At 43.4% G+C, this 25,489-nt stretch overlaps 1 protein-coding gene across 1 annotated transcript in view; it reads right to left on the reverse strand.

Moving 5' to 3' along the window:
• Window positions 1-25,489, reverse strand: part of chic2 (cysteine rich hydrophobic domain 2) — a 62,114-nt gene that overhangs the window by 18,441 nt on the left and 18,184 nt on the right. Inside the window, exon 3 of the mRNA XM_033028797.1 lies at window positions 16,602-16,757. Coding sequence (XP_032884688.1) covers window positions 16,602-16,757 — 156 coding nt within the window. The remainder of the gene's footprint in view (window positions 1-16,601; window positions 16,758-25,489) is intronic.

Here is a 25,489-nt window from a genome sequence, read left to right on the forward strand (position 1 = left end):
ATACATCAATGTTCATTAAATGCCAGACATATTTTAATACAATTCAAGGTCTTACATAGACTACACTTCTCTAAAATAAAACTAAATAGAATTTTCCCACAAATCTCTCCTATTTGTGATAAATGTCTACATTTAGAGGCTAATTTAACACATACTTTTGCAAACTGTATAAAACTTAAACATTTCTGGACAGATATTTTTGAAATAACTTCAAAAGTTATTAATACAAAACTGGACCCAGACACAAAATTAATAATACTTGGAATATCAGAACAAAGCTTAACACTCACAACAAACCAAAGAAACTTCCTCAATTACAGTATAATAACCGGAAAAAAATTAATATTAAAATTTTGGAAAGGCCCTACAACCCCCACAATCAAAATGTGGATTACGGAAATGTCGGAGACCCTATACTTAGAAAGAATTAGACTTGTCTTAATGGACAAACAAGATCTTTTCCATAAAATTTGGGCTCCATTCATTAACTATCTGAAGGGATAGACTGGCACAGCACTAGGGCCCAGCTGAAACTTGAACTCAGGAACAGATGAAAAACTATACTCTATACTTTATAACCTACGAACCTATCTCCATTGATGTATCACAGGTAACCCATTCCACCTTCCTTGTTTTTCTGTTGTGTTTTTTTTTTTTTTTTTTTTTTTTTTTGCTTCCTCTTTTATTTGTAACTTTCTACCCTCTCTTTTTCTCGCTTTCTATAAAAAATAAAAATACTAGAAGCAGAAGTAATTGATAATGGAAAATTTTAATAATGTATGACTGATGTATATGAAAAGTTTTTTTTTTCTACTATAATATGTAATTACATTGTATAATATGTCTACTTCTAATAAATAAATAAAAAAAAAAAAAAAAAAAAATTTGTGTTTATTGTGTGTTTTTATCATTTTTATTATATGTATGACTGCAAGGCAACAAAATTTTGTTCAGACCGAAAGGTCTGAATGACAATAAAGGATACTTTACTTACTTTACTTTACTTCATCCGCATTAGTTACTGGTCAAAAAAGAATTAAGTCTTTGAGAGGATATACTTGCAGTTGAAAGTCAAGGCCAGAATGATACATTGTGGTTTTGATTTATGTTATTTTATCTTGAACTCAAGTGAGAAAAGTTAACTGGTGGAAAACTATGAAGTTCAATGGAAACTAATCGAGGCAGTTAATGTGAGCCAATATTTCTCCAAAGTATTATACAATATACAAATTTCAGCATAAATGAAGTAAGGAAATCATACTGTTAATTGTTTTAATCAATCACCATTCTTTCTGACCTTACAAAATGTTTTAGCCTGCACCTGAAAGTACTAAAAACAAAGATAATGTGTATAAACCTCTCAATATGTCCTGAGAAATCTTGAACTGAAAGGGATCTCAGCCTCCATTAATGCACCTTCTTTACAATATGACAGGTGACAACAAAAAGCACTTGCATGTGCAGCCTAATTAACAACACTTGATGTCTTAGTGATTTACAGTGAGAAGCAGGTGAAAAGTACAAAACAAAATAGGAAACATTTGGTTTTCAGTCAATAGGAGGGAATGTCATTAAATCACAGCCAATTTAAGTGGCATGGTGAATTTAAAAATAATTGTCAGACATAAAAGAGATTCTCAAAGATATTAGACTTTACCAAGAGGATAGACATTTAAACTGCACCCTATTGCTTTAAAATGCTAATGCATGTAAAGTAAAACTTACTATTACTAATGTATAGTCAGGGTGAGTAGCTTGTAAAGTTTTTCTGAAGTCTCTGAAGTTTGTTTTATATGGAATATCTATGATTTTTTTTTATCATTATGTCAACATGATATGTTCTAGACCCTATTTTGCTACCACATTAAAAACCAGAACATCTAACAGGAGGGTGTAAAATATTAAAAAAGATTTAAGTTTTCATTTGAACAATTAACATTGCACTTTATTGTATGTTTAAACCAATGCAACTTTATCTCAGAATTTGTCCCAAATAACTTAAGGTGATTAAGAAGGCATATGGGATACTTGCCTCCTTTAACTAGGAAATACAAAGCAAGAGCAGGTAGGTTATGGTACAACTATATATATTAATTAGGCTGCTGCAATACTGCAAGCAAATCTGGTTACCACTCCACAGGAAGATGTGATTACATTGGAGGGGGTGGAGGAGTTTCACCAGATGTTACCTGGGATGGAGCGTTTCAGCTCTGAGGCTAGACCTCACAGCTGTAATGCTGTTTTCTGTACAGCAGCAAAGCTCAGGCATGATGCAAATAAGGTCCACCATCAATTTTTCGGCAACTGATGGTCCGGCCCCTCCTTTAATTGGGACAAAATTACTAGCACGCTCTTGAAATCTTGGAAGTACCCCATAAAATATGGTGGCGAGGTAGAGTGAGATGGCCAATCTCGACCCTGATCTCATCGGGTCTGCTGGGGTCAGCCCAGTAGTCCTGTCGGGAAAGCTGCACCTCGGCCCCAAAGACAGCTACTGATCCAACGCTCATCGGGACCTCCAAGGGCAACTTGTTAACCTTCACCTGGGTTGCCCGTGCAAGAAATGCAATTTTCACTGTGAATTTAATATCTGGTTTATTTAAGTTTCTAGCAGTCCGTGGTGCTTTAGACACGAGAGGGGATATAAATAACAGGTTAGAGGTGTATTGTTGTATCATTATTACATGGCCTCTATTGGTCTGGCAAGGGTGCTAGAAAGTCAGTAGTGGACCTGTATTTGAAATTTTGAGGGGCGTATATAATGTATAGTGTAACTGTGCAGGGGTATCCATTGCTAGAGGTTAAAGAAATTAGAAGGGATTCGAGGAATCTTTTTAGTCAGTTGTAATCTGGAACTCGCATGCCAGGAACCGTTGGTGGCGGCAGCTATTCTCACAAGATTTGTGTCTTTAGTTGAGCTGTTGAAACACCATAGCATATAAAGCTACAAATTAGTATGGACATAACGGGGTCATGGGCATGATTCCATGCTGCTTGACTCTACAAGTAGTATTGCTTGATATCGTGACTCGCTCTTTTTGCCCTCTGTCCAATCTCATTACAATTACATCTGAAGCCTTCTACTACTGTTGACAATTTTCTCTTTCCAACTGGCTCACTTTTACCAAATTCAACTCCCAAGCCATACCAGGATAGTTTGACGGTGCTTTACCTCTTCCTTGAAAAAAAGTCCCAACATGTTCCCCACCCCCATCACCACCATCCTTCATTGAACTTATTCGTAGACAGAGCTTGTGTTAACTCTACTCACTTCCACAAAATCAGATGTAGCTATCGAATCTGCATAGGGCCAAACTATATGGAAGTGCAGAACATCCCTTCTTTCAGGCCTACTCAACCTGCCTCCTTCATTTCATCAAGTACATTGACGGCTATATTAGTGCCAATTTCCTACTCTTCTACAGTATGTAAAGGTTCCACCTAGTTTGCTGTGAATTTCTACCCATCTTTCATACGGTTCTTCTGGTCTTTCACTTCATCAACTTTATCTCCATTTCAGCAGATAGGTGAGTGACCAATATTCATTACAAGGCAAAAGATTCCCATAGTTACCTTGTTTATCCTTTCTCTCCCCACCTTCTGCAGACTCATTTCCATTCTCCTAGTTTCTCTCGCTCCATCATATCTGGGCTGATGACAACATAATCCACATGTGCTTCCAAAATGTTTTTCCTTTTTGTTAACAGTGGTTTTCACTCCATAGTTAATAAGGTTCTCAGTTGTGTTGATTCCATTTCTCACTTCAGTTCTCATCCCCTCTCCTCCCACCGAAAGCAGGGATATTATTTACTCTAGTTTCCGTTTCCATCCCACACATTTTGTAATTTAATCACCATCCACCTGATCTTTGCACCCCCACCTCATCTTTTCCTACTCTCCCAGGATTTGGAGGGGGCCATATCTTCTATAATTTTCCAAATTTATTCTTCTATCGCTAACATCATAAACTTCTCCACCCCTCCGTATAAGAAGTTGGTGAGGCCGCACCTGGAATATTTTGTTTAGCATTGATCACCCTGCGATAGGAAAGATGCCATCGAGCTGGAAAGAGTACAGAGAAGATTTATGATGATATTGCAGGGCTCGAGGGCCAAATCTATAGGGAGAGAGTAGACAGGCTAGGACTTTATTTCTTGGAGCAGAGGATGCTGAGGAGTGATCTTCTGGAGGCGTGTATAAAGTCATGAGGGGAATAGATAGGGTGAATGTACAGTCTTTTTCTCAGGACAGGGGAATCAAGAACTAGAGGGCATAAGTTTAAAGTAAAAGGGGAAAGATTTAAAAGAAATCCAAGGGGCAATTTATCCACAGAGGGTGGCGTGTATATGAAACAAGCTGCCAGAAGTAGTTGTTGATGTACGCACAGTTACATTTACATTGGGCTGATACATGTACCAGAAAGGTTAGAGGGATATGGGCCAAATGCAGGTAGTAAAGAAGGCTTATGATATGCTTCAGTTGGGACATTAAGTGAAAAAAAGTCAGGAAGTCATGTTCCAGCCCCATAGGGCTCTGGATACGCTACATTAGGAGTATTGTGTGCAATTCTGGTTGCCCAATTGCTGGAAGGATGTGGAAGTTTTACATACTAGAAGACATAGCTTAACGGTCAGAGTGGGAAAGTTTAATAGGGTTGTGCTGGACATATTTTAAATATAAACAGATGGTGGTAGATGCTTGGATAGTTTGCCTGGGGTTTTGGTGGAAGCAGATATAATGGCCTTCAGACTGAAGAAGGGTTTAGACCCGAAACGTTGCCTATTTCCTTCGCTCCATAGATGCTGATGAGTTTCACCAGCATTTTTGTCTACCTTCGATTTTCCAGCATCTGCAGTTCCTCCTTAAACAGATATAATGGCCTTTAACATAGAAACATAGAAATTAGGTGCAGGAGTAGGCCATTCGTCCCTTCGAGCCTGCACCGCCATTCAATATGATCATGGCTGATCATCCAACTCAGTATCCCGTACCTGCCTTCTCTCCATACCCTCTGATCCCCTTAGCCACAAGGGACACATCTAACTCCCTCTTAAATATAGCCAATGAACTGGCCTCGACTACCCTCTGTGGCAGAGAGTTCCAGAGATTCACCACTCTCTGTGTGAAAAAAGTTATTCTCATCTCGGTTTTAAAGGATTTCCCCCTTATCCTTAAGCTGTGACCCCTTGTCCTGGACTTCCCCAACATCGGGAGCAATCTTCCTGCATCTAGCCTGTCCAACCCCTTAAGAATTTTGTAAGTTTCTATAAGATCCCCTCTCAATCTCCTAAATTCTAGAGAGTATAAACCAAGTCTATCCAGTCTTTCTTCATAAGACAGTCCTGACATCCCAGGAATCAGTCTGGTGAACCTTCTCTGCACTCCCTCTACGGCAATAATGTCCTTCCTCAGATTTGGAGACCAAAACTGTACGCAATACTCCAGGTGTGGTCTCACCAAGACCCTGTACAACTGCAGTAGAACCTCCCTGCCACTATACTCAAAACCTTTTGCTATGAAAGCTAACATACCATTCGCTTTCTTCACTGCCTGCTGCACCTGCATGCCCACTTTCAATGACTGGTGTACCATGACACCCAGGTCTCGCTGCATCTCCCCTTTTCCTAGTCGGCCACCATTTAGATAATAGTCTGCTTTCTTATTTTTGCCACCAAAATGGATAACCTCACATTTATCCACATTATACTGCATCTGCCAAACATTTGCCCACTCACCCAGCCTATCCAAGTCACCTTGCAGTCTCCTAGCATCCTCCTCACAAGCTAACACTGCCCCCCAGCTTAGTGTCATCCGCAAACTTGGAGATATTGCCTTCAATTCCCTCATCCAGATCATTAATATATATTGTAAATAGCTGGGGTCCGAGCACTGAGCCTTGCGGTACCCCACTAGTCACTGCCTGCCATTGTGAAAAGGACCCGTTTACTCCTACTCTTTGCTTCCTGTTTGCCAGCCAATTCTCTATCCACATCAATACTGAACCCCCAATGCCGTGTGCTTTAAGTTTGTATACTAATCTCTTATGTGGGACCTTGTCGAAAGCCTTCTTTAAGCTGTTGTGCAAGCATGACTCTGCTGGGAATGGTCTGATATGGATCACGTGCAGGCAAAAGGGGTTAGTTTAATTTGGAATCATGTTCGGCACAGACATTGGGGCCTGTGCTATACTGTTCTATGTAAAAGTTCATTTCAAAACTAAGACTAAAAGCTATATATTTTATGAAAGCTTTCCCATTTCCTGCCAGAGAAATCCTATTGGGAACACCTGCCAAGCTTCATTATTCAGTAGAATATGCCTCATTCTGGTTATTACTAGAGATTACCTCCATGTCCTTTAAGTGCTTTTAAATCGCAAGAAGTTTTTTTTAAAAATTACATTGAAAGCAATTTAAGCTCCTTCCCTCTACAAATCTCTTGAAAATGTGGATTAGGAAGGGGGATGTGGTCAGAGCAACAATGGTATACTATGCGTAATGGTACAGATTTTTTTTGCAGGGTGGATCAGATTTACATTCCAAACTTGGAGGGGCCATCACCAAAAAACATTTGTTTTTATCATGTGACAAAATACACAAGTGTCCAATTTCTTGCACTACTATTTTCTCAACCACCCCCCCCCCCCCCATGCCAACTCATAACAAATTGCTGGAGGACAGCAGTCAGGCATCATCCATGCAGGGAAAATGGACAGACAGCATTTTGGGTCAAGGAACTTCTTCAGACTGAAGAATGTTCCGAACCCAAACGTCATCCATCGTCAGTCCGAAGTCCTGACCTGAAACGAAACACCACCTATTCATCGACAATAGTTTTGCTTTCAATACCATTATCCCAACCAACCTCATCTCCAAACTTGTGGAACTTGGAATCAGCTCACCCCTCTGTATCTGGATCCTAGACTTACTGACCAACATAGCACAAGCAGCGAAGATAGGTGACAAATCATCCTCTATGATAATGTTATATCGAAGTCTCGTGAGAGACTGCGTGAAGAACCCATCCTCCCGCGTGCGTGTCAATACGTCTACGCATGGCGCGGAATTCGGAGCTATTCTAAAGTGCTCCGGCAGGCAAGGCATTTTTCTTTCAGGAACAGCCCGCTGGATCCGAAAATAGATGTAGTGGGTTCGGTGGCTGACAGGCGCGGCCTGTACAGCTACCGCCGTTGAGGCTCCGGAAGGGAGCAGGCGGCCGGCCTCGGAGTAAACTGGCAGGCGCGAACTAGCTCCAACAAGGCTCCGAAGGAGCAGCCTGTCGCACCAGGCTCAGAGTTACTGGCAGGCGCGACCTGCACAGTAAGCTCCACCAAGGCTCCAAAGGAGCAGCCTGTCGTACCAGGCTCAGATTAACTGGCAGGCGCGACCTGCACAGCTATGTCCGTTTAAAGCTCTGAAAGGGAGCAGTTTGGCAAGCCTGGGGCTGAAGATGTGGACAGGCATGGCCTGCAAAAGGAAATTCGCTGAAGCTCCACCAAGGAGGTCGACCTGGGCTCGGATAGGCTGGCAGGTAAGGTCTGCTTACTAACCTCCGTGAAAGCTCCGAAATGGAGCAGCCTGGCGACCCGGGCTCGGCAACACTGGCAGCATAGTCTGCTAGTACCTTCCACTGGCTCTGAAAAAGAGCGGGTTGACGACCCGGGCTCAGAGACGCTGGCAGGTTGGTCTGCACAGCAACTGCTGAAAGTTCCGAAATGGAGCAGCTTGTTGGAACCGGGCTCAGAGACGCTGGCAGCGTGGCCTGCACAGCAACCTCTGAAAGCTTCCAGAAGGAGCAGCTTGTCTACCCTGGTGCAAGGTAGACCAACTCGAAACTGGCTGTCCAAATGGATCATATTGGTCAGGGAAGCACTGTCTCAACATCTATGCTTGAGGTTATCAGGCTGTCCACAAGAGTGAGAGATATCTCCTGCTTAGAGGCAGGGAGTTTGAGGAATCCCTCAACACATGCTAAATGTGTAATCAGTATAATTTTTTAATACAAATTATCATCAGCTGTATCCCAAACGTTGGAGCAGTTACTTAAGTTAATCATGCTCATGACACTGATTTCAGCACAAAGAGCACAGTCTTTATACAATCCCCGTCTGAATCTCTCGGTCATATCTGACAAGAGGGTAGCATTTTATGTGAATGAACTCATAAAGCAAAACAGGCACGGTTGGGTACAAGTTGGAGTTGACAGCATACCCACCAGATCGGAGATTGGGGGGTGTTTATTATGTAAAAAGGTACACGGAAGTTACTAAGAACCTGTGAGATGAAAGAAAAGTTTCTTCGTAGTTATACAATAGTTTCACAAGAGATTGTTGGTGCAGACTATTTCAAGATGGATAAAGTATAAGCAGCTGAAAGCAGGAGTGATTACAAATCATTTCAAGTCTCACTCTACCAGGGCGGCTGGATCGTCAACAGCCAATATAATGGATATTTCCCTTTGATCACTTTCTTGCAACAGCAGGAGGCTCAGATAAGCGCACTTTCACAAGTTATAAAATTTCGTTGAACATGTCTGGACGGTTGCAGATAGAATTCTGAACAGTGTTGCATGAGCTATTGTCTAACCCAAAGGCAATTGGGACTGTGGTCCAATTAAGGGTGATGTACATGTATGTAAAGTTAGCATCATGTTGTTAATGGCCCATGTATTTTCTACCATTTATGGTTTATCTGTTTTATGAGAAGTTGGAGTGAGAGACTACGTGCCCTCCACTCCCAACCCCGAATCTCATACAAGATCATTCGGTAAGTCAATCGTTATTAATCTTTCTATAGTTTAATTTGGTGCAAGTGATCTGTGGTTTCATACAGTTGCTTTGAAGATTGACGCGCATGCGCGCTGGCGGGTTCTTCACGTAGTCTCTCACTTCAACCATAAAATAAAGATCAAACTTCAAACGGTAAGTTCTCGTTTAATCTTTCTATTCTAAAAACTGATGCCCCGCAAGGATGCATTCGTAGCCATCTATTATACTCCTTATACACTCAAGAATGTGTAGCCAATTACTAATCCAACTCAATTTACAAGTTTGCAGACGACACCACCATAGTGGGCCTGATATCAAATAATGATGAGACGGAATGCAGAAACGAGTTTAAGAACCTTGTAACTTGGCGCCAAGAAAATTACCTCTCCTTAAATGCCAGCAAGACAAAGGAGATTGTGATTGACTGCAGGAAGAAAAGTAGTACACATGTCCCAGTATACACTAATGGCGCCAAAGTAAAGATGAAAGAAAAGAGAAAATATTTAAATATTGTTATAGGAACCCCAAATAAAATTTACAAGCACTATATCAATGGGATTTTGGTATATTCTAACATATTCCTAACAGCATCAGATATTATTACATTTTACAATTATTTTGGTATCAACAATTCTCTAATGTATGGCTGCATTATTATATACATAAAAAATAGAATCTTGTTGCAACAGTTGCATTGAACAATAATGATGTAATTTAATTTACAATGTTACATTTCATGGCTAAGCACATCTATCTCAAGAATAAGTCAATGTCATGACGATTGTTAACCTACAAAATAAAGCGTCAATTTTCATGCTAATGCTATTAAAGCATTTCCAGACACGGTTTATTGCATTATTTTTGTTGTTCCCGGTCTTTTCAATGGCTGGATTCGAATGTAATCCAATGTGTGAATAATTCTATGCTATTCTCATGCTGGCTCTTCTTGTTCAAAAGTTAATTGACAGCCAAATAAAACTGGTCATTAATTATGGTCAATACATTCTGACAAGAAGGTTAAATTTTACATAAAAGAAGCATTCAGAACTTTAGAAATAAGTAGAAACAACTGAATTGAATTTCTTTTAAGGACTTGGTTATCTGCTTGAAAGACTAATTATACATGGTGAACAATTAAAATTTAAAACAAGAAATGTTCCTTAAATAATCAGAGTTTTACCAGAGTTTATATTCACAAGTGCACATGTTCAAATAATCAACGCATTATTGTAAATGGAAAGAACGTTTATATGGGATGCCACTTTCTCAGTAAGTTTCCTGTTCCATTTAAGTCACATTCACTCACAAATAAAAAATTGTAGACAAAAAAATGTTTACAGTGGAATACTGAACTCAGACCATTTTGTGTTGTCCAAGAAGAGCCCCTGTAGAAAGAATAAGTATATTCTTAGCCTTTGGAAGAGATCTCTGTCTCCAGCATTCATTTTTATTTCACTGGTACAGGGCAGGCTGGGACTGTTACTCAGTGTTTGGATGTGGGGCTCAGAACAGCATTCTGGCCAACATAGTGAGTCAAGGCCATTGCCGAGATGATCAGTGACTGCTGTGTACATTGATATTCTACTGAATTCCTCGTCACCTCTTGGATGTGATGCAAGCTGCCGTCATCTCTTGGTTTTTCTACACACGTCATCCCAGCTTGAAGATTCAACAGTAACAGGGTCAATGGTAGCTCCTGGCCAGCCTGCCTACTATCCATAAGGCAAATATTGAACATTGTCCCTGTTGTTCACATCAAGCCACATAGTGAAGAAATTACTTTAACCACATCATTGCTGGAGAAGTGTCTGCAGATGGCAGAGTCTTCTTCCATGCCCTCATTACCTTGGATGGAGTAGATGGGAAGAGGATGTTTCCACTAGTGGGAGAGTCCAGGACTAGAGGTCATAGCCTCAGAATTAAAGGACGTTCTTTTAGGAAGGAGATGAGGAGAAATGTCTTTAGTCAGAGGGAGGTGAATCTGTGGAATTCGTTGTCACAAAAGGCTGTGAAGGCCAAGTCAGTGAATATTTCTAAGGCAGAGATAGATATATTTTTGATTTGTACATGTGTCAGAGGTTATGGGGAGAAGGCAGGAGAATGGGGTTAGGAGAGAGCTATAGATCAGCCATGATTGAATGGCGGAGTAGACTTGATGAGCCGAATGGCCTAATTCTACTCCTATCACTTATGACCTTACAACCTTATTACAACTGTAAAGCAGGAATTGGTTCACTCAAGCTCCCAATACGGTCAGTAACGCATCTCTAGGTATAATGCTCTAATCACACCTTTTTAGGGCTGATTCCAATGGCACTGTTTTTCTAATGGAATTCAAGCTGAGAGCTGATATACTGCAAACACATATCGGAATAACAACTCTGACTATTCTTGAAAAGAATTTCAAAATTGAATGAAACACAATTTCAATCAAATCTAATGTTAGTGATAAAGATTAGTCTGCATGACAAGAGTATACATTTGATTTAATGTCCAATTTGATTTTTAACTCCTGAAAAATGAGGAGGTTGCAGTCAGGGATGAATTTGACACATTGAAAGTTAACATTCAATTGCAAACCAAACTATTGGATTTAACCATCTACTTTCAGCATATCCACCCATTCAAGAGGATGGTTTAACACTTCCAATATTGTAAATAGCTGCGGTCCTAGCACCGAACCCCACTAGTCACTGCCTGCCATTCTGAAAGGGATCCGTTTATCCATACTCTTTGTTTCCTCTCTGCCAACCACTTCTCTATCCATGTCAGCACTCTACCCCCAATACCATGTGCCCTAATTTTGCCCACTAATCTCATATGTGGGATCTTAAAAGTATTTTACATTTTGTAAATATATCCATCTCCACCACTTCCTTATTAAAACAGTATTTTGGCACCTATAAATCAAGGATTATGTATGTTTAGCTACATGGTTCAATCTACAATTCGTAACCTTCAGCCTAAAAGCTTCTTGCAAACATTTGCATTTGCAATGAAGCCGAATGGATATCTTAAAATTAGTTTAAAAGGTATTTAGAATATTTGTTTTAATGCTGGAATTTATCTTTAACTGCAAAGATTTCAGGTGGAAAGTAATCCACATAATTTAAAAGAATGTCTTTTCAAATCCATCTCAATCCGTTCGTAATTCAAAAAATAATTTAAGCCTCCATACTCTAGAATTCCATGACTTCCCACGCATGTTAGAATTTATTTCTGGTGAGAGAAGGAATTTCCAAAAATCTTATCGTGCAAAAAGCACGATAAGTCCTTTAAAGAGCACGGGAGGGAGGGAGAGGGGGGGATGAGAGAAGGGGGGGATGAGAGAAGGGGGGGGGAAGGAGAGAAGGGGGGGGGAGGAGAGAAGGGGGGGGGAGGAGAGAAGGGGGGGGGGGAGGAGAGAAGGGGGGGGAGGAGAGAAGGGGGGGGAGGAGAGAAGGGGGGGGAGGAGAGAAGGGGGGGAGGAGAGAAGGGGGGGAGATGGAGTGGGAGGAGAGAAGGGGGGGAGGAGAGAAGGGGGGGAGATGGAGGGGGAGGAGAGAAGGGGGGAGATGGAGGGGGAGGGGAGAATGGGGGGAGGGGAGAAGGGGGAGGGGAGAAGGGGGGGGGGAGAGAAGGGGGGGGAGGAGAGAAGGGGGGGGAGGAGAGAAGGGGGGGAGAGAAGGGGGGAGGAGAGACGGGGGGAGGAGAGAAGGGGGGAGGAGAGAAGGGGGGGGGGAAGGGGGGGAGGAGAAGGGGGGGAGGAGAGAAGGGGGGGGGGAGAGAAGGGGGGGGGGAGAGAAGGGGGGGAGGAGAGAAGGGGGGAGGAGAGAAGGGGGAGGAGAGCAGGGTGGGAGGAGAGCAGGGGGGGAGGAGAGCAGGGGGGGAGGAGAGGAGAGAGGAGGGAGAGAGGAGGGAGAGAGGGGGGGAGAGAGAGGGGGGGAGAGAGGGGGAGAGAGAGGGAGAGAGAGGGAGAGAGAGGGGGAGGAGAGGGGGGGTGAGAGGGGGAGCGAGAGGGGGAGAGAGATGGGGAGAGAGATGGGGAGAAGGAGTGGAGGCAGTTTTAAGAAGTTTAATAAAGTTAGCGGACATTTTACCTTCCGGCGGATCTTCTAGGTCCTGAAAACCAAAGATCCTATAGGATCTTTGCTGACGGTCAGCGAAGGAGATTGTCTTCGACTGCCTGTAAGTAAATAGCGACCCCACTCCACTGGCTTCGACCAAACAGCAACCTATTTTAAGTCGAGGCCAGCTTTAATTTTGTTGAAATAATCGCAGGAACATAGAAGAAGGCTCGACTACGTGGAAACCGCTTTCGACCATTAGGGAGAATGATCAAAACCTCCGGGAACCTCAAGGAAACCTTGGGTGGGGCGCAAGGTCACCAGAGGTTTCCGTTCAGGTTTCCGAAGTGGGACAGGGGCATTAGTCTTAGCTTTCCACTTCGTAAAACTCGATTTACTTTGGCAACAAGTAGGACAAATTGAGAATTTCTGACAGGATAGTCAACTGGGGAAAATCTCACATTGGTGGAAGTTGAGTTTTTCTTTATTGTTGGGATTAAGACATTTTGTTAAAATGGGGTGAAAGAAGCATTGCTCTGCGTTTTATCGTGCTGTAACAAGAAAGGTAGTACTTGATACTGATTGACAAGAAACATCAGTTTACAATCAATGATTTAGATGAGAACATACATGGCATGATTAGCGAGTTTGCAGATGACACAAAATAGTGATGATAGTGAAGATGGTTGTCAGAAATTGCAGCAGGATCTTGATCAGCTGGACAGGTGGGTTGAGGATTGATTGATGGAATTTAATACAGAGAAATATGAGGTGTTGCATTTTATTAAGTCCAACATGGGCAGGACCTACAGAGTGAATGGTAGGGCTCTGCAGAGTGTTGAAGAGCAGAGTGCAGGTACATAGTTCCTTGGTAGATAGGGTGGTCCAAAAGGCTTTCACCTCTTTGGCCCTCATCACAGAGTACTGAGTATAGAGGGGCCGTCAAAACATAGAAAATAGGTGCAGGAGTAGGCCATTTGGTCCTTCGAGCCAGCACTACCATTCCATATGATCAGGGCTGATCATCCAAAATCATCCCCTGTTCCTGCTTTTCCCCCATATCCCTTGATTCCGTTAGCTCCAGGAGCTAAATTTAACTCTCTCTTAAAAACATCCAGTGAATTGGCCTCCACTGCCTACTGTGGCAGAGAAATCCACAGATTTACAACTCTCTGGGTGAAAATGTTTTTCCTCATCTCAGTCCTAAATGGCCTACCCCTTATTCTTAACCTGTGACCCCTGGTTCTGGACTCCTCCAACATGGGGAACATTTTTCCTGCATCTAGACTGTCCAATCCCTTCGGAATTATATGTTTTATAAAATCACATCTCATCCTTCTAAATTCCAGTGAATACAAGCCCAGTCGACCCATTCTTTCATCATATGTCAGTCCCGCCATCTCGAAAATTAATCTGGTAAACCTACACTGCACGCCCTCAATAGCAAGAATGTCCTTCCTAAAATTAGAAGACCAAAACTGCACACAATACTCCAGATGTGGTCTCACCAGGGCCCTGTACAACTGCAGTCAGACCTCCTTGCTCCTAAACTCAAATCCTCTCGCAATGAAGGCCAATTAGCCTTTAGCTTTCATCACTGCCTGCTGTACCTGCATGCTTACTTTCAGTGACTAATGTACAAGGACACCCAGGTCTCGTTGCATCTCCCCTTTTCCTAATCTGACACCATTCAGATAATAATCTGCCTTCTTGTTCTTGCCACCAAAGTGGATATTTCTCCACATTATACTGCATCTGCCAACTCATCCAACCTATCCAAGTCACCCTCACACTGGTCCAGCTTTGTGTCATTCGCAAACTTGGAGATGTTACGTTTAATTCCCTCGTCTAAAAACATAGAAAATAGGTGCAGGAGTAGGCCATTCGGCCCTTCGAGCCTGCACCGCCATTCAATATGATCATGGCTGATAATCCAACTCAGTATCCTGTACCTGCCTTCTCTCCATACCCCCTGATCCCTTTAGCCACAAGGGCCACATCTAACTCCCTCTTAAATATAGCCAATTAACTGGCCTCAACTACCTTCTGTGGCAGAGAATTCCAGATTCACCACTCTCTGTGAAAAATGTTTTTCTCATCTCGATCCTAAAAGACTTCCCCCTTATCCTTAAACTGTGACCCCTTGTTCTGGGCATCCCCAACATCGGGAACAATCTTCCTGCATCTAGCCTGTCCAACCCCTTAAGAATTTTGTAAGTTTCTATAATATCCCCCCTTAATCTTCTAAATTCTAGTGAGTACAAGCCGAGTCTATCCAGTCTTTCTTTATATGAAAGTCTTGCCATCCCAGGAAACAATCTGGTGAACCTTCTCTGTACTCCCTCTATGGCAAGAATGTCTTTCCTCAGATTTGGAGACCAAAACTGTACGCAATACTCCAGGTATGATCTCACCAAGGCCCTGTACAACTGCAGTAGAACCCCCCTGCTCCTATACTCAAATCCTTTTGCTATGAAAGCTAACATACCATTCGCTTTCTTCACTGCCTGCTGCACCTGCATGCCTACTTTCAATGACTGGTGTACCATGACACCCAGGTCTTGTTGCATCTCCCCTTTTCCTAATTGGCCACCATTCAGATAATAGTCTACTTTCCTGTCTAAATCATTAATATTGTAAATAACAAGGTTCCCAGTACTGAACCTTGCGACGCCCCACCAGTCACTGCCTGCAATTCTGAAAAGGACCGGTTAATTCCTCTTTGCTTCCTGTCTGCCAAGCAGTTCTCTATCCATGTCATTACCCTACCCTTACCATGTGCTCTATTTTTGCACACTAATCTCTTGTGCGGGACCTTGTCAAAGGCTTTTTGAAAGTCCAGATACACCACATTCACTGCCTTTCCCTTAACCATTCTAGTTGTTACATCCTCAAACAATTCCAGAAGATTAGTCAAGCATTTTTCCCCTTCATAATTCCATGCTGGCTTTGACCGATCCTGCCACTGCTTTCCAAATGCGCTGCTATTACATCTTTAATAATCGACTCAAGCATCTTCCCCACTACTGATGTAAGGCTAACTGGTCTATAATTCCGTTTTCTCTCTCCCTCCTTTCTTAAAAAGTGGGGTTACATTAGTTACCCTCCAGTGCACAGAGTCTATAAAACATTGGTAAATAATCACCAATGCATTCACGATTTCTGGGTTATGTTGCATTTATATAAAATGTTGGTGAGACCACATTTTGAGTATTATGTTCAGCTTTGGGCATCAAGATATAGGAAAGATGTCAAATTGGAAAGGGTGCAGAGAAGCTTTCCGAGGATTTTGGTAAGAAACAAGGGTCTGAGCTACAAGGAGCAGTTGAGCAGGCTAGGACTCTATTCCTTGGAGCGCAGGGGGATGAAGGGTACAAAATCGTGAGAGGAATAGATCGAGTAAATACACAACGTCCCTTGCCCTGAGTAGGGCAATCGAGAACCAGAGGGCATAGGTTTAAGGTGAGGGGTGACTTTATTATTTTTTTTTTTTACACAAATATGGGTATATGGAATTAGCTGCTTGCTGGAGGAGGTTGTTGAGGGAGGTACTATCGCAATGTTTAAGAAACATTTAGACAGGTACATGGATAGGATAGATTTAGAGAGATATAGGCCAAACGCAGGCAGGTGGGACTAGTGTAGATAGGACATGTTGGTCGGTGGGGGCAAGTTCAGCGAATGGGCCTATTACCACACAGTATGACTATAACATTCTTTACCTTCACTCAAACTGAAGTTTGTTCTGACCGAGTGATCCAAAGGATTATTAAAATACTATGGAAACTTACTCTTTTACTGAGGCAGATTACTGGCCACATGCTGCAGCCCAACGTACAACAACAGCACAAGCAGCCACAGAGTAGCCATCGCACATTGACGGGGAGATTCTTCTTTAAACAGCCATTAATGCGATTAATGCTGGCTTTGAATTCCTCTGGTGCAACCTGTTGAAATAAAATAGTTAAATTATTGATCAATGTAAAAATGTCCCCAAAAAAGCATGAATTGCCTTACACAAAACAAAAATATTATGGATTGTGGAATTTACAATCAAGCAGCTTGTGAGAAGAGAGAAAACCCTCACATTCAAGATGGTGAATAGATAGACACAAAAAGCTGGAGTAACTTAGTGGGACAGGTAGCATCTCTGGAGAGAAGGAATGGGTGATGTATTGGGTCATGACCCTTCTTCAGATTGATGTCAGGGGAGTGGGCGGTGCAGAGATAAAACGTAGTCGGAGACCGTAAGACTGGTATGAGAACTGGGAAGGGGGAGGGGATGGAGAGAGAGAGGGAAAGCAAGCTGTACTTGAAGTTAGAGAAGTGAATGTTCATACCACTGGGGTGTAAGCTACCCAAGCAAAATATGAGGTGCTGTTCCTCCAATTTGGGCTGGGCCTCACTTTGACAATGGAAGAGGCCCAAGACAGAAAGATCAGTATGGGAATGGGAAGGGGAGTTAAAGTGTTGAACAACCAGGAGATCAGGTAGGTTTAGGCAGACTGAGTGGAGGTGTTCAGCGAAACGATCGCCAAGTGAACCTCTACCTCATCCGAAAAGACTGTCTGGGTCCTTGGACGGAGTCGAGGGGGGAGGGATAGGAACAGGTGTCGCATCTCCTGCGTTGCAGGGGAAAGTACCTGGGGAGGGGACTGGTTTGGGTGGGAAGGGACGAGTTGACCAGGGAGTTGCTGAAGGAACGGTCTCTGTGGAAAGCAGAAAGGGGTGGAGAAGGGAAGATGTGGCTAGTAGTGGGATCCGGTTGGAGGTGGGAAAAATGTTGGAGGATTATGTGCTGTATGCGACGGCTGATGGGATGGAAGGCAAGGACAAGGAGGACTCTGTCCTTGTTACGAATGGGGGGGGGAGGGGGAGCAAGAGCAGAGCTGCGGGATATCGAGAAAACCCAAGTGAGAGCCTGATCTGTAATGGAAGAGGGGAATCCCTGTTCCCTAAAGAATGAGGACATCTCCGATGACCTGGTATGGAACACCTCATCCTGGCCGCAGATGCAGCACAGACGGAGGAATTGGGAGTAGGGTATTGAATCTTTACAGGAAGCAGGGTGGGAAGAAGTGTGGTCTAGATAGCTCTGGAAGTCAGTGGGTTTGTAATAGATGTCAGTCGATAGTCTGTCTCCTGTGATGGAGACGGTGAGATCTAGAATCGGTAGGGAGATGTCGGAGATGGTCCAAGTGAATTTGAGTGCAGGGTGGAAATTAGTCGTCAAGTTGACGAAGTCAGTGAGTTCTGCATAGGTGCAGGAGGTAGCACCGATGCAGTCGTCAATGTAGCGGAGGTAGCTTTCCGGGATAGGGTCAGTGTAAGCCTGGAACAGTGATTGTTCGACATACCCTACAAAGTGGCAGGCAGAGCTTGGGTCCATGTGAGTGCCAATAGCTACGCCTTGGATTTGGAGGAAGTGGGAGGAGTTGAAAGATATATTGCTAAGGGTAAGGACCAGCTCTGCTAGGCGGAGGAGAGTGTTAGTAGACAGAAATTGGCTGGTTCTGCGGTTGAGGAAGAAACGGAGCGCTTTAAGACCTTCCTGGTGGGGGATGGAGGTGTGGAGTGACTGTTCAAGATGGTGAACTTCACTTCGCACTGCAGAAAGTAAGTGATCTGTGAAGGGGCACAAAACAGATAATTGTCTATGTCTATCACAGTAGTGGTAGTATAGTATAGAAAATCAGGGATGACTGTAGCAAGGGTACCACAGTATTAATGGACAAAATAGAAAAGATATTTTTGTTGTAGGAAGGAACTGCAGATGCTGGTTTAAACTGTAGACACAAATGCTGGAGTAACTCATTGGGGCAGGCAGCTTCCCGATAGAAGGAGTGGGTGACGTTTCGGGTCGAGAAGGGTCTCGACCCACTCACAATGCCAACTTTGCCCTCCTCAACACCAGGTCGCTCAACAACAAAGCCCTTGCCCATGAGCTAATCCTCGACAACACTCTGGACTTCCTTCTGCTCACTGAAACCTGGCAACAACCCAATGTCTTCTTCTCCCTCAATCAAGCATCCCCACCTGGATTTAATTACATCTCCAAACCCCGCCCCTCCCGCCATGGAGGTGGCCTCGCTGTTATTTTCAACCAGAACTTTCGGATCACTGAACTCACCCTCCCCCCAGTAGCATCATTTGAATTCCTCACCTTCAAAGCCCTTTCCTCCATGACAGTCATCCTCATTTACCGGCCACCTAAACCAAACCCCTCCTTCCTATCTGACTTCACTGAACTCCTCACACTTGCCTCATCCCTCTCCCCACGTCTGCTGCTACTTGGTGACTTAAATATTCACATGGACTCCCCCACCTGCAAGCTCGCATCTGAATTCGCCTTTTTACTTGACAACTTCTCTCTCACTCAGCACGTCACCTTTCCCACCCATGACAAAGGTCACATCCTTGACCTGGTCTGCTCCACAAATCAACCGATACTCGACCTCCATCCATGCCTCTTCCCCCTCTCTGATCATAAGCTTATACGGTTCACCATCCCTTCTCTGACACCTCGCCCCCGCTTCCTCCGAAAAATCACCTTCCATAATCTAAAATCCATTGATCCCCACCATCTCTCTGACCTGCTCTCCACCACTCTCCCCCTGGACTCAACCCATATCTCACCTGATGACCTCACAAACAATCTCAACTCCACCTTGTCTACCTCCCTTAACACTATGGCCCCCCTCAAAACAAGAACCGTAACTTTCAACACATCTTCACCCTGGTGCACACCTGCACTTCGTAAACTGAAACAGACTGGTCGCCGACTTGAACGACTCACAAAGAAATCATCTCTTACAGTCCACCTTGAAGCTTACAAACTCCACCTCACTGACTACAAAGATGCCCTCATTGCTGCAAAATCTGCCTACCTCTCCTCCATATTCACCGAACCCTGCCAAAACCACAGAACCCTCTTCTCCACAGTGGGCAACCTCCTCAAGCCTCGAGCCAACACTCTCCCTACCTCTACTCCGGATCTCTGCAACTCAATCCTCCACTTTTTCGCTGATAAAATCAGCACCATCTATCAATCTTTATCCCCTGTACCCGACTCCCCAGCATCTACTCCACCACCTACCAAGGCCCCTCCTTTCAACATCTCCACTGACCTCCTTACCCCTCCTCCACACTGCTTCCTCTCCCAGTTTGACCTGGTCACCCCTACTGAAATCTCCAAACTCATCAGCTCTTCCAAACCCACTACCTGCTCCCTCGACCCTCTCCCCACTCCTCTGCTGAAGTCCTGCCTCCCCGTTCTCTGCCCCTACCTCACTAATCTCTTCAACTTCTCATTGTCCCAAGGAATTGTCCCCTCCGCTTTCAAAACTGCTGCTGTCACACCAATCTTAAAGAAACCTGGTCTTGATCCCTCCTCTCTCATTAACTACCGCCCAATCTCAAACCTCCCCTTACATTCAAAAACCCTGGAGCGTATCGTTGCGTCGCAACTTCATTCCCACCTCCTTGCGTATAACCTACTTGAACCCCTCCAATCTGGCTTTCGCCCCCTCCATAGCACAGAAACTGCTCTCCTCAAAGTCCTCAACGACCTCCTCACCTCTGCTGACACTGGTTCCCTCAACATCCTCATCCTCCTCGACCTGAGCGCAGCCTTCGATACAGTGAACCATAACATCCTGCTCACCAGACTCAAAGACCTCGGCATTGAAGGCTCTGCACTCAGCTGGCTCCGTTCCTACCTTTCCAACAGATCCCACTTCATCTCTCTCCACAACCACACCTCTGCTACAGCCACAGTCACTCAAGGCGTTCCCCAAGGCTCCGTACTCGGCCCCCTCCTCTTCATCATCTACATCCTCCCCCTTGGTCAGATACTCCGCCACTTCAACCTGGACTTCCACTGTTACGCCGATGACACCCAGATCTGCCTCGGCACCAAATCCCCCCACAACCCCCCCCCCCCCCCCCCCCCTCTCCCATATCAACTCCTGTTTGTCAGCTATGAAAACCTGGATGCAATATAACTTCCTCAAACCCAACAGCGATAAGACAGAATTCCTCCTCATAGGCTCCAAAGCCACACTCAGCAAAATCAATAACCCCACTCAGACCATCGACGGCACCACTGTCTCCCCATCTCCCCAGGCCCGCAACCTTGGCGTGATCTTTGATCCCACCCTCTCCCTTGAGCCTCACATCCGCCATGTCATTAAAACCTCCTTCTTTCATCTCCGCAACATCGCCAAACTCAGACCCTCTCTCACACCTCCCGCTGCTGAAAGACTCATCCATGCCTTCATCTCCTCCCGACTGGACTATTGCAACTCACTTCTCCTTGGCATCAGTTCCACCTACATCAACCGACTCCAACTGGTCTAGAACGCAGCCGCCCGACTCATCACCCACACCAAATCCTGGCATCACATCACTCCAGTCCTCAAACAACTTCACTGGCTTCCCATCTCCCACCGGATCACCTACAAAATCCTGGTCCTCACCTACAAAGCCCTCCACCATCTGGCCCCCCCATATCTCACTGACCTCCTCTCCCCCTACCAACCCTCACGGTCCCTCAGATCCACATCAGCCGGTCTCCTCTCCATCCACAAATCCAACCTCCGCAGTTTTGGGGACAGAGCCTTCTCCAGGGCAGCTCCCAGGCTCTGGAACTCCCTCCCCCAACTGATCCGCTATTCCGTGTCCCTCACCATCTTCCAGTCCCGCCTCAAGACCCATCTCTTCACCTCTGCCTATCCTTAGCCCCACGTCCCCCTCCCTTTTCATCTGTGCATTAATTGCCTCATATTGTGTTTTGAATTGAATTCTGTCTTTATTTTGTGTACTAGTCATGTCTCTACTATTTATTTCATTCCCCTTACATGTTTTTCCTCTACCTGCTAAATTTTTGTACGGTGTCCTTGAGACTCTTGAAAGGCGCCCATAAATAAAATGTATTATTATTATTATTATCCAGAGATGCTGCCTGTCCCACTGAATTACTCCAGCATTTTGTGTCTATCTTTAGAAATAACGTTTTGTTCGATGAACGCCTAAATAGTGGTCAGATGTTCTTCAAACAAACACATAGAAGAGCCAACTAAGAACAAGCTCTCCTAGATTGGGTACTGTGCATTGATGGAGGGGGTTGAGCAATAATGTTGTTGTATGAAATCCTTAGGGCAAGAGTAGCCATAACATGATAGAATTCTTCATTAAAATAGAAAGTGTATAGGGGCTGGAGGCCCTTGGTAAAGATGAGGCAATGGGGTCCATGGACTTGTAAATTGTTAAATTGGTAGAGAGCATTCAAGGTGCCTGAATGTACAACTGCTGGGGGGTGAGGGGGTGGGGGTTGAGCAGGAAGGTAACAAGATAGAGTAATGGTGCGAGGAAATAAGTTAACACAAAAACTATTAATGGATCTGTTTTCAGGAGAGCAGTCAGTAACCAATTGGGTATCATGGGCACCAGTGCTTGAGCCTCAACTATTAATATCAATAATTTATATACGGAAATCACATTAATATTTTGAAGTTTGCTGACAACACTGTACTGAGCGAGGAGGACACAAAACAAGCTTCAAGGCTCTTTAAAATCAATTGAGTGAATGGGTGTGGTAGATGTTTGAAATTATCTACTTCGGGAGGAAAAGGCAAGAATATTATTTAAAAGGTGCTCGACTGAGAAATGTTATTGTCCAAAGAAACTTAGGGCCCACAGTGCCCTCCATGATGTTTGGGACAAAGACCCGTCATTTATTTATTTGCCTCTGTATTCCACAACTTAAGATTTGTAATAGGAAAGATCACATATGGTTAAAGTGCACATTGCCAGATTTTAATAAAGGCCATTTTTATACATTTTAGTTTCACCATGTAGAAATTACAGCAGTGTTTATACATTGTCCCCCCATTTCAGGGCACCATAATGTTTGGGACACAACAATGTCATGTAAATGAAAATAGTCATATTTAGTATTTTGTTGCATATCCTTTGCAAGCTATGAAAACAGAGAGGATGTAAGAGTTTCTTCCCACAGGCCATTAGGACTGTAAACTCTTATCTCAACAGGGACTAATTTACTGTACCAATTTACTGTTGTGTTGTGTCTTTTTTAAATTGCTGTTTTTTTAGGATTTTTTTCCGAATAATGTAAATACTGATTCTGTTCTATTCTGTTCTATAGTTTTTTGCACAATCCGCAGGCATTGCCACTTTCATTTCACTGCACATCTTGTATGTGTAAGTGACAAATAAACTTGACTTGACTTGATAATGACTGCTTGAAGTCTGCGAGTCATGGACATCACCAGTTGCTGAGTGTCTGGTGATGCTTTGCCAGGCCTGTATTGCAGCCACCTTTAGCTTATGCTTGATTTGGGGGCTAGTCCCCTTCAGTTTTCTCTTCAGCATATAAAAGGCATGCTCAATTGGGTTCAGATCGGGTGCCTACTTGGCCCCTCAAGAATTGACCATTTTTTAGCTTTGAAAAACTCCTTTGTTGCTTTAGCAGTATGTTTGGGATCATTGTCTTGCTGTAGAATGAACCACTGAGTTTTGAGGCATTTGTTTGAACTTGATAGGATTAGGTTGAACAGATAGGATGTGTCTATACACTTCAGAATTCATTATGCTACTGCCATCAGCAGTTGTATCATCAATGAAGATAAGTGAACCAATACGTTCAGCAGCCATACATGCCCAGGCCATAACACCCCCACCACCGTGTTTCACAGATGAGGTGGTATGCTTTAGATCTTGGGCAGTTCCTTCTCTCCTCCATACTTTGCTCTTGCCATCACTCTGATATGTTAATCTTTGTCTCATCTGTACACAAAACCTTTTTCCAGAACTGTGGTTGCTCTTTTAGGTACTTCTTGGCAAACTGTAACCCGGCCATCCTATTTTTGTGGCTATCCAGTGGTTTGCATCTTGCAGTGTAGCCTCTGTATTTCTGTTTATGAAGTCTTCTGCAGACAGTGGTCATTGACAAATCTACACCCGACTCCTGAAGAGTGTTTCTGATCTGTTGGACAGGTGTTTGTTTTTTTTTCTTTATTATAGAGAGAATTCTTCTGTCATCAGCTGTGGAGATCTTCTGTGGCCTGCCAGTCCCTTTGCGATTAGTAAGCTCACCAGTGCTCTCTTTCTTCTTAATGATGTTCCAAACTGTTGATTTTGGTAAGCCTAGGGTTTAGCTGATGTTTCTAACAGTCTTATTCGTGTTTCCCAGTCTCATCATGGCTTCTTTGACTTTCATTGGCACAACTTTGATCCTCGTGTTGATAAACAGCAATAAAAGGTTCCAAAGGTGATGGAAAAACTAGAGGAAAGACTAGGACTATAGCTGCATTAAGGTGGCAATTAAACACACCTGAGCAATTACAAACACCTGTGAAGCTATGTTATGTCGGCAAATATTATGTTGGCCTTCGATGAAAGATGTTTTCCAGTACAGAAGAAGTTATATAGGGCTTTGGTAAGACCATACCTGGAGCATCACATGTACAATAGTCATCCTTAAAGTAAGGATATATTTAATCAGAAAAAAGTGTACTGAAAGTTCAGCAAGTTGATTCTCATGATGCCAGCACTACCATAAGAGGATAAATTGATCAAACCATAATTTGATTGGTTGATCAAACCAAACTTCCAACTAAGAGTTTGGAAGAATGAAAACAAAACCTTATTGAAATGTGCAGAATTCTTACAGGGCTAAACAAAATCTGGATGCAGGCAGGATGGTTTAGCCTTGCTGGGATGCAGGGAGGGGGACGGGATGGCATGAATAAAGCATTTAGGGCTGACACGAGATGAAATTTCTTCACCAGGGTGATAAACCCGTGGAATTCTCTGCCATACAATATGCTGAATGCTATATCACTGAATGTGTTGAAGGTGGATAGGTTTCTGGATAAAAGGCTTCAAGATGTCTGGGAGAAAGCAAGAATGTGGTATAAAAATAGAAGATTACCCATAATCAGTTTGAATCGTCGAGCATGTTAAAGGATTAAATGGCCTTTTCCTGTTCTTGTATTGTTTAAGTTAGCTCTACAGTACACTATTTACTATTCCAGTAAAATTTAGTATAACCAGATTAGTCCGTTTATTCTAAAACCATATCAGGTTATTTAAACATTACTATATACAAATATCACAGGAATTTCACTTGAAGGAAATCAGAAAAAAAAGCTATTTTGTAAGGAATTTCTTAATGACCAAATACCAATTCAAGGACACAAAGTGCTGGAGTAACTCAGTGGGTTAGGCAGCATCTTTGGAGAACATGGATAGGTGACATTTCGGGTCGGAACCCTTCTTCAGATTATTAGCTGAGTTATTCCAGCGCTGTCTTATTTGTATATCAACATCAGCATCTGCAGTTCCTTGTGTTTCTACTAAGTCAAGGAGATGGCTTTTAAGGGGCACGTTATAAATAGAAGAAGATGGAGGAGAATGATCAAGTCTGAGGAAATTTCAGATCATGCATCATAGACAGTTGAATCAACACTGAAGAGAATGCAGAATATGGCAGAGTTGGGTGAATGCAAAATTCTCAGAGAAATTTAAAACTAGGAAAGGTTACAAATATGATCACGATCATAAGAAACAAAAATAATCTACCTGTGGAACCATAAACTCATAAAAATCAGTGAGCAGAGTGATGAGGACTGAGCGGAATTTGGTGGGTTGTTGGTGG

Source organism: Amblyraja radiata, chromosome 1 (genome assembly GCF_010909765.2).
Source record: "Amblyraja radiata isolate CabotCenter1 chromosome 1, sAmbRad1.1.pri, whole genome shotgun sequence".
Classification (NCBI taxonomy): Eukaryota; Metazoa; Chordata; class Chondrichthyes; order Rajiformes; family Rajidae; genus Amblyraja; species Amblyraja radiata.